At 33.5% G+C, this 10173-nt stretch overlaps 2 protein-coding genes across 3 annotated transcripts; one reads left to right on the top strand and one right to left on the bottom strand.

Annotated features, from left to right (window-relative positions):
- The first annotated feature begins 1179 nt into the window (after positions 1-1179).
- LOC111292767 (uncharacterized) lies at positions 1180-5732 on the top strand. 2 transcript variants are annotated; one of them, XM_022885325.2, is made up of 4 exons: positions 1180-1335; positions 1924-3036; positions 4680-4754; positions 5366-5732. In XM_022885325.2, the coding sequence occupies exons 2-4, from the start codon at positions 2131-2133 to the stop codon at positions 5480-5482; spliced, it is 1098 nt and encodes a 365-aa protein (XP_022741060.1). In that variant the 5' UTR covers positions 1180-1335; positions 1924-2130; the 3' UTR covers positions 5483-5732. The 2 variants fall into 2 exon arrangements, with proteins under 2 accessions (XP_022741060.1, XP_022741059.1); XM_022885324.2 differs by having other exon boundaries at positions 1188-1335; positions 1851-3036.
- Positions 5733-7765: 2033 nt separating this feature from the next.
- On the bottom strand, positions 7766-9949 carry LOC111293316 (uncharacterized). Its single transcript, XM_022886097.2, has one exon. It carries the CDS (start codon positions 9640-9642, stop codon positions 8731-8733), a length of 912 nt encoding a protein of 303 aa, XP_022741832.1. The 5' UTR covers positions 9643-9949; the 3' UTR covers positions 7766-8730.
- Between the last annotated feature and the right edge of the window lie 224 nt (positions 9950-10173).

Below are 10173 nucleotides of genomic sequence, written 5' to 3' on the forward strand. Positions count from 1 at the left end.
AAAATAATATAAGTAAAAAAAAGCAAAGCAATTGACAATTCTATACTCATTTATAAGCATTAACGTCAAAGTACTCTTCGAATCATTTTTAAAACAAAATTGATGTAATTATATAAATTATAAGTATGAGATAACATTAATTATTTGTATAAATTATCTCAAAAGTTCTTTTTATTTAATTTTGTTAATATTATATCTTTTAGATCATTGTAACGCTTGTCGTTATTTTTTATAAATTTAATTTACGTTTAATTTAATTTTATCAAATTTTTATGTGAAAAAGGTTAAATTTATCTAATTAAACTATGTAAAATAATTTTTATGCATTTATTAAGAATTAAGAATTATAATTATTATTTAATTTTCATATTTCATAATAACTTACACAAAATCAAGTTTCAAGAGTAAAATTCATTAGAAAAGAAGAGTAATAAATGTAAACCAGAAATTTTTCAAAAAATGTAAACCAGAAAGGAAAGTAATAAGGGAGCTCCATTGACAGGTATTCACTGACAAAACTACTGCTCATGCTCGAGAATTTTATCATTCATATCATTTAGGTTTTACTATCATAAAAGCGCGATTAGAACATTTTATTAAAAAATAATATTTTTATTTAATTTTAACTAAAAATGTAAATTATGTTAAAAATAAAATATTATGTAAATAAATTAAACTAAACTCAAGTTTAATTTTAGAAAAAAAGTTGGATAGTACTGATCTAACTCAAATTTTGAACTTAAAATATCACTTTGGTCAATCTAAGATCGATCTCAACCAAATTAACTAAAAAAAATCAAAACCAAATTATGAAAAAAATCAAAGCTACAAAAGAAATTTATTGGTTGAGATAATTCTAATAAAGAATAATTTAAGTTTAAAATAATTTAATTTAAATTAAAAATAATTTAAATTTGATTTAAATTTAATATCAATTCGAGATTCGTAAAAACTCAAAAAAAAAAAAAATATATATATATATATAATTAATTTGAAACAAAATCAACTTGAAACGTTTGGAATCAACAATAGTTCAAACTCATGACAATCTTATTTAAGTCTAAAAAAATTTGGTTATGAATTTATTGAAATCTAAATCTGAATAAGATAAAAAATAATCCGAATCTAAAAATAAACCGACCCGAAAGCAAGTAAATCCGTGAAATCAGCAGATGAGGGAAAGTACAAGGGAAAGACAGCTGACAGTCCAACCCCAAAAGAAAGTAGTAAGGCAAAGAATATTAGAGCTGCTTCCCATATTCCCTTGGATGCATCTAATCTCCCACAAAACTTTCTCCGTCTCACTCATTTCCTGATCCTCCCCAATAACCATAGGTCAGTTTTTTTCTTTCTCTTTCAATTTTGTTTATTGCTTCCTCTTCTTTTCCATGATCTAGGATTTCTGGGTTCTCTTGGCTTTCCCTATTTGCTCTTTTATTTTTATTATTATTATTATTATTATTATTATTATTATTATTATTATTATTGCTGAACAGTTTTCTCTTGCGTGTTAAAGTTATGATTCAGTTGCTTTGCTTCTCATATGTTTTTCCCTCATCTTCATACCTATATATTCTTTTACTTGAATTGCCGCTTTTGGTTTGACTAAATTTGGACTTTGGAACATTTTCAATTATTAATGTATCTTTCCTACGTCTTTAATTATTCATATATCGTTTCTTGTATCTTATTTGTCCCTACTTCAAGTGTGGCTAAGAAAAATTATAATTTTTCTTATGCATTTTTTAATGATAAATTTGTAAGAATTCTGTTGTTTTGCGGATTTACAAGTTTTATTATTTGTTAAACAAGTTATGATTATGTTCTATTGTGAGCTTGGAACTTATCAGGAAAAGATTGTTCTATAATTTTGTCTACTCTCCTGTTCACTGTAAGTATTCCTTATTTCTATGTTGCATTAAGGCCCTGGATTATGCGAAAACAACAAAGCACTATTCTTCCATGGAGTGGCAGTGGTTCTGAACTGTCTGTTTGGTATGGAGATTCTGTTGATTCTTTTTACTTGCTTAGAAACTCACAATGGAGATTAGCCTCATGGAAGATTAAGATGATGCATCAAAGTAATATGCTGCTGTAATTGAAGACATCTTATTTAATTATATTTGATACATGATGGGTAAGGAAAACTTGCCACAAGCAGTCAATGGAGGTGTCAGCACTGATAGTAGCTCGAATGCTGACAATGATGATTCTGGGACTTACTCGCAATATAGTATAGACAAAGAGGCAGGTTCGGCTACTTGCCGTGTCTGCCACTGTGCAGAATCTGACAAAAGGGGGGATGCTGCTTTAGGATTTTTGGGCATCACTCCTCCCTTAGCAGAAGTGGTTAAAAGCAATGGAGAAGTTCAACCTAATAGCAAAGAAGTTCCGAAAGATGTTGAAAGTGATGAGTCTCATGCTAAGAGTCTTGGAAGAGAATCTGGGTTTGTTGAGTTCATAAGCCCTGAAGGAGAGGTTTTCATCTGTAGTACTGATTTAGAAATGGGCTCTCATCATCAGGATGCATTAATTGAACTTGGTTGTTCTTGCAAAAATGATCTTGCTCTAGTGCATTATGCTTGTGCTCTCAAATGGTTTGTTAATCATGGATCTACTGTTTGTGAAATCTGTGGAAATTCTGCAAAAAATATCGGGACTTCTGACTTTAAGAAAGTTTTGGTTTCTTTGAAAGATTATGAAGCATTGAGAGAAAGGACTGCTAGTGGAGATCCTAATCCTGCCCAAGTTCATACAAGTTCTGGTGTCGACCCTGATGCTGTTGCTGCTATTTGGAGGCAACGGCTAAGTGAGATTTCGTTGTGGTTCAGTCCACATAGTAATAATAGCAATAATTATAGTTCTTCTGCAGTTTCACAGTTTGTTTCTGAACAACCCCCGAATACTGTCACTGAAGAAGTTGCTCCCACTGAAAATCCTGCAACCAAATGGGCTGTGGAGGGTACTGGAATTCTGCTTGCTACGGGTCTACTTACTGTTACGCTTGCATGGCTCATTGCTCCTCGTGTTGGAAAGGTATTTTGTTACAAATGCTCATCTAACAGGCTAGGAAACTACTGCTTTTAGTTTTTTCCAATGTTTGTAATGAAATTCAATGTATACAAATATCAGCTTGCCTTAATTGCAAAGTTTTAAATGTTTGCTTAGGCATGAAAATTTGCAGAAACTATAATATTTTTCCAATTCTAAGCCAACGTGACAAGTGATGATTATACTAATTAATTGATGGAAAATGCCTTACTAGGAACAAAAAAAAAGAGCTCCGTAAGAGAGGAAATATCTCTATCTAATACGTCATCTACCTTTTTCCATACTGAGTTCGTTATGAACTTTATCCATACAAATTTGGTATTGCCAACTGAATCTTGCTGCCACACTGTGTACTGGCATATGTTACTTCTGTTATAGTTTCATATCAAATGTTAGATTAAATCTACTTGTATGTCCTTTTAGTAAATGGTTTTGGACCTTAGGGTGATGGTTTAGAGTTGTTATTGATGTGGCATTTTCTTTTGGACTATTTTATTTGGGTGGAAGGCCTCTATTAGTCTAAAGATTAAATATAAACTAGCTTCCTTAGATTTTTAACCGTGAGGTTCTTAAGGCTGTGAATCATTGAGTTGATACAGGATGCACAGTGGATGTTTCATGGATATGAGGATGTAGATATTATTGATAGGACAGGGACGTACTAATGGATATTCTTTCTTTTTAGATATGTCGATAAAGAAATATGTGTGTTTATGTATTTAGAGAGAGAGAACTAATGGTGTATAAAAACTTGAAGGAGTCTTATTAGGGGCTGATCGGATTTCTTAAAAAAAAAATACGTTTCTTTCACTAGTAAGTTTGAGAATATCTTATAATTATGCTAAATGCCAATTCACTTATAGAATTTAGACCAGGAAGGTTGTGAATGTCAACCCAGGCCCACACGGGTACCTAAAGGTGGCAATTTACTGGGTTGTGGGATGATACCCAAATGCATTAAGATGTCACACTTGTAAGCCATACTGGCATCCTTTGTTAGTAATGGCTAAAGTGTGAAAACATAAATTGTGTTATTAGTCGGTTCTGTATCTCCTTTCCTTCCAGGAAAACCATGTGGATCAGGTTGGGGATTTTAGCATGTTGGAAATGATTCAAAGATATGTTGATCTAGGATCCTCCATCTCCCAATAAATATTGATGAACGTGTAAAAAGAGTCGTAACTGTTGGACCTTGAATTCTTTGAATGTTTGTTATTTCCAGGGTAGAAGTCGACTTTTATTTTCAACCTGACTGAAAGTGTCATGAGTTTATAGAAACCATTTTTTGGGACAAACCTAACTTTATAAAAACCCATATGTTTTATTGATAACCAAAATCATGAAGGATAACAATTCTATTTTTCTTATCCTTTATCCCTTGATTAAATGGAATGATAATATTTTCTCTTATATCTTATATTCTATTACATATGCAATTGTGCAGCACCATTAGCTTTATGGTGCCCACATATTCTTGTCTATGAATTTCAATCAAGACATCAATATAGTTATATATAAATATATATATATATTATATTTCAATTACTTTGATTACTAGTAATGCATTTAGCCATCAGGGCATATGGTGTGCTTTATTTTATGTCACCTTTTTTCTTTCTTTTTTGTAGAAAACGGCTAGGAGCGGTCTTCATATTCTCTTGGGAGGCATTTGTGCTTTAACAGTTGTGGTCTTCTTTCGCTTTGTAAGTAACTTGGACAATATATCTGTAGTTGTTTGTTTACTAAACTCGTGCATTTGATTGGCCAAAAAAAAGCTTATATGCATTTGATTTGAGTAAATATAAATATATTTGTATTGAAGTTGTTGATACTTAGTGGTTCTTTATGTTTCTGATCCTTGACAAACTAATAACAGCTATCTTGATAAACCTGATTATACTTTCAATATATCTTCAAAATAGGCATGGCATTTTTTTGATGCCTTTGTAGTTTCAAATCCGTAGTTCAGTAACTTTTTCAGTTTTTTGCAGATTGTAGCAGCTATATTGGTAAATTCAATAATTCTTTTGGCCAATCTTCACAATAGGCATGACATTCATTTAAATCATTTAGTCTCATAATCTTTACTTTAAATTTGGAATTTGGTCTGAAATGACAGTACCAAGCATCAAAGTAATAAAAGCAAGAAAGCATTTCTCTTTATATGTCCCAGAAAATATATTCTCTTCAGGCTCGTGTGGCAGGTTCAGTATTGCTGTTGAATTCTGAATACTTATCTGCCTTCTGGTTCATTTGCTTTGAGATTATTAGATGCATGGTCTAATATTTTGTATAATGTGGCTGGCACTTGCAGATTGTGCTGACTAGGATTAAGTATGGACCAGCACGCTACTGGGCAATCTTGTTTGTCGTCTGGTTTCTTGTCTTTGGTATATGGGCCTCAAGAACGCATGGTGCTCATGCAACATGATTTGTTGATATATGGTGCATATAAATTCACTATATTCTTTTTTGCTGCCAAAAAGTAAATGTTGAAAAAAAATTGGGATTTTTTCTGGACTTCATTAATGGCAGTCAACTCCATTTGATAGTTCATGCTTCTTGCAGTTGCTTTTTTTTTTTTTTTTTTTTGCCATGAGCTGTGGATAGCGTAACATTATGTTTAGAACGATGTTAGCCTACTCGGCCCTTTGAACGCAATGTGATGTTCAGTTTTAACATTTTCATTCACAATCGTGCCATTCTAATGCAAGTGATTTGACCGACATTTGTAAGAAAGTTCAAGTGTCACGAATTTAAGGAAGATTTTTGAATTTCACAACGAATATAAAAAGGAGGGTCATTAGGGTATAAAAGAGTTCATATCATCTCTTTTTTGTGAAGCATTTTTTGTAAGATAAAATTGTGAGGTCAAAGAGGTCAGAGCGGATAATATCTCATAAGAGTATGAATCGTGACAAGAAAATTAATCTGAGACGTCAGATGAGTGCATGTTCTGTTCGGGTCATAGAGTCGTGTGAGTCGAAATTTAAGTCTCGATCCGTGACAAATGGTATTAGAGTCAGTCTTAAACTGTTCGATCTACGTTAAACGTTTCGAGAGAGGTAGGCAGAGTGACTAATCTTCGTGACGAGGGCGTCTCGAAGTTGGGTGGGAGAGAATGTCACGGATCTAAGAAGGATCCTAAACTGTTTGATCTATGCCAAGCTTCTCGAGAGAGGTAGACACCCTGTGGTCAGCTTTCGTGAAGAGGGTGTCACGAGGTTGGGTCGAAAAAAATGGCACGGATTTAAGGAGGGGTCTTGAATCCTATATCGAATATGAGAGTCAGTGAGATATAAAAAAGGTTGATACTATCTCTTCCTTATAAAGGTCCTTTCGTAAGATAAAATCGTGAGACCAATGAGATCAAATTGAACAATATCTCATAAGAGTGTGAACCGTGATAAAAAAATTGATCTGAGATGTTGGATGAATGCATGTCTCGATTCTAAAGTCGCGCAGGTCAAAACTTAAGTCTCGACCCGTGACACAAATAGATAACCGATTTCTTTTTGTCTGTTTCAACAATATAATCAGGACATGAAGAGAATTGAGAAACAATGTACTCTCATAGACAAAAATGAAGCATTAATGGAGATTACAAGAAAGATATAGATTACATGGATTTTATGCTGCTACCGTAGAAGATACTTACTTTACCATGATCAAAGCAACATGCCTGGTAAGTACCTTATCCACTAATCCTAGAATGCTACAGTTACAACAGTCAGTCCTTTGATCACATACTTAATAGTCTCAAAGAAACATATCAAAATAGACATTCCAAGGTTTTAGCAAATAAACTCAAGAATCTTCAAACAAGAGTATGGAATTGAACCATGTTGGTTGCTAGTTCAAACTCATAAAAGGAATGGAGTCAGGTGTAGACGCAAATGTTCCTCCACAATCTTCTATAGTCTTGAATAAGGCAATGATTCTCATACTCAAGATGATTGTAAATTTTAGGCAAAAGAATAAAAAAAAACAAAACCCCAAACAAAAATTAAATAATTATTTAAACTTATGATATTTTTTTACAATTAATCAAATCTTAGAATTTATCATTTTGAATTAATTGAATTCTTAAAACATTTATTTTTGCTTTGTTGAACTTTTAAACATATATTTTGTCCCAAATTATGCCATCAATTAAACAAAGATGGATGTTGATGGATGTTGACGGTTAATCGACTTTCATGTAATAAAAGCTCGAAAAATAGATGTTTAAAGGTTTAATTGATTGCACTAAAATAATAAAGGTTTAAATGATAATTGAATTTTTGTTCAAAATTTTTTTTAATCTTTACCTATATTCTACACTGAGAGAACAGAGAAATTCCCCCCCCCCCCCCCCCCAAGATCCTAGAATTTGTCCTGAAACATCCACATTTCAACCTATAAATGCAGGACGGCATATGCAAGTATCCCTGAACTCTTTGATGTCCTTAATATCAGTTCTTAATAATGATCTGTTTCTTGCGGTTTCTTCAGCAATTGCATAATTTAGCTCTTTTCCATTTACTAGCAATTTCAAGAAAAAATTCTCTATTTGATTGCCTATTATTTCCCTCTATCAAGATCAGTAGCTATTCAGCCTCTAAATAAAATCTAGTCAGTTTTCAAGCCATAGAGAAACAATCTGTTCGCAAATTAGAGCTCTTACAATATGAGCAAGAACTATGTTCTTTGGAATTTCATTAGCTTTGACATTTCTAGCATATGCTTCCCGTATGACTACAACCGGCATCATATTATATATTTATGTATCTTGCCAAAAGTAGGTATATTGCCGTTCAAAGATGTAGTTTTACATTGATATTGCTATACAAGAGTTTAGCTTCTTCCTGAACATATATTTCCATAGAAGATATTTAGGTTTTACTATTATCTTCAGACTCTTCTCTCAACACCAAGTAGGGTCCATCATTCAACTATTTCGTGCAACCATAAGGAAATTCATCTTTGGTGTTATGCCTGTTTCTACTTTTAACAATCATCACATGGCTCCTTCAACTTATCTAGTTCCTAAGCAGAAGCACTGTTCACAAGAACCTAGGATGCTTGTAGTTCCAGTCGAACTCCTACCTTACATGTCTTACATGTCTTTCTAACCCTTATTAATTACTATGCCAAGAAGGTGAAAACTTTGCAAGCCATTTTGCCTTAACACAACTCCAAAATTTTCGAAGTTGCATAAAATTCGTTGGCATATTTTCCTCAACACTTGAGTGCCTCTTTTTGGTAGAATGTATCCCTTATAAAACGTTCATAAACTTTCTTTCAATTGATGCACTGTTTCTTCCATAACCTTGAAAGAGACACTAGCAAAAACTTCATAAACAGGCCTGATATGGGCTAGATTCTAGTCTATCATTTTCAAGAGCGCATTGCAAACCATGTAACAAGCAATTTATGAGCTATTCTCATGAAATTTAATTGAAAGTAAAGGATTAACCAAAAGAAACATTCTATATACAAGAGCTTAACCAGTGTTAACAGGCAGTTGTTATCATTTTACTTACCTATAAAAGAAGTCATCATGTGAATTCTAAGAAATTGTTTTAACATTATAGTAATATTTCTAAATAAGATTTACATAAATTAGCAAAAATAACAGAGAAAAATAAATAAAACAAATAAAATGGCGTACCCATTTCTTTTCTTTTCTTTTTTTTTTTACCCAAGATAAAAAACGTCATCAGTCATCAAAACAACATACTGCAAAATCTTCAAAGGAGCATTCCTGAAATCCAATGAAGGTAACCTCAGCTCTCTTACCCTGCTCTCACCATTCCCTCTCCCTCCCCGAACCTGACACGAATCCACTTTTCTGAACAAGTAAACCGATTTGGTAGTGTTATTAGCAGAACTTAGAGATGGGTTTTTCCTTGTATTGAAGACGGTCCATCCCATTCCAGCCAAAGCCCTTGAAAATGCTTGCATCGACTCGATTCTATCTCCTGTCAGCCTCGAAAACAGAGAAATGGAGCAGCAATCCCAGTTACGGGAATCGTCAAATTTTGCATCATAATCAGAGCCGACAGTGATAAAAACCAGCTTGAAAAGGTCTTTAGAGAGGGAAACAAAGGAACGAAGATGGGAAAGGGAGGAGGAAGAGAGTGAAGGGAAGGAAATCAAAACTGCATCGTTGGGTAAAGGCATGGAAAAAGAAGAAGAGAGAGACAAGGCAGAGGAAGAAGCAGAAGAAGAAGCAGCGGCAGAAGAGGAAGAAGAAGGCGAAGAGGAAGAGGAAGAAGAAGAGGAGAAAGAGAAAATGATGTGAGAAAGGGAAGGAGAAGGGTAAAAATCCAAGCCCATTTCTCTTGCTATGGCGGCTAACCTGTATGTGTCGCTGATTAGTTCTTTGGTAGGGAGAAAGAGAAGCAATGGGGTTTTGGTATTGGATTTGGGTTTTGTTGGTTTTAAGGAATAATCACAAAAATTGTAAAAGCTGGGTTTGGAGTTGGAGATATCATCAACATCTCCTTCAAGGTTGAATTTAGTATGACGGTGATGATGGTTAGTTTTCTGAGAGAGAAGGAGAGGGTGTTGGGTAATGGCTTCCCGTACCAGCTTTAGTGGCAGCATGTTTTCTTTTCTCCTCTTCTTTTGAGTTAGTTTGTAATAAATAAGGCATCATTTGCTCATTCTTTCTTTGTTTTGAAATCTTGACTGCTAAACAAAGCAAGATCCAGTTTGATATTCTTTGTTTCGAAATCTTGACTGCTAAACAAAGCGAGATCCTGTTTGAAACTTGCTTTGGTCACATGACTTGTCTATCCCCTGTTACGTTTGGTTTTTTTTTTGTCCCCACGTTGCTCCTGCTCCATCTCCATGTCCATACGTCCGTAGTTATTAATGCAATGTTAAGCCCTTTGATTGATTAATATCCTTTTTCTCTCCATTTATTATCTACTCTCTCTCTCTCTCTCTCTCTCTCACACTTATTTTTTTATTTTTATTTTTTTATATCAATGGGCAACAAAATGGTCGACATCAATGTCCTAACGTTTTACATTTTTTTCGACCGTTAATATCTCCTAAATATGGGACAAAACAACCCAATGGAAGTTGAATACAAGTTTGGGCTTCACTGCAAGAAAACAAAAAATAGAGATT

This window comes from Durio zibethinus, chromosome 10, assembly GCF_047325235.1.
Source record: "Durio zibethinus cultivar Kanyao isolate XHJ-2024 chromosome 10, ASM4732523v1, whole genome shotgun sequence".
Taxonomy (NCBI): Eukaryota; Viridiplantae; Streptophyta; class Magnoliopsida; order Malvales; family Malvaceae; genus Durio; species Durio zibethinus.

Bases quoted from the DNA above. Each gene is read 5' to 3' on its own strand.
- LOC111292767 (XM_022885325.2), top strand. From the start codon at position 2,131: ATGATGGGTAAGGAAAACTTGCCACAAGCAGTCAATGGAGGTGTCAGC. The intron at 3,037-4,679 runs GTATTTTGTTAC...TCTTTTTTGTAG, and splicing joins TTGCTCCTCGTGTTGGAAAG to AAAACGGCTAGGAGCGGTCT. The intron at 4,755-5,365 runs GTAAGTAACTTG...TGGCACTTGCAG, and splicing joins TTGTGGTCTTCTTTCGCTTT to ATTGTGCTGACTAGGATTAA.
- LOC111293316 (XM_022886097.2), bottom strand. From the start codon at position 9,642: ATGCTGCCACTAAAGCTGGTACGGGAAGCCATTACCCAACACCCTCTC.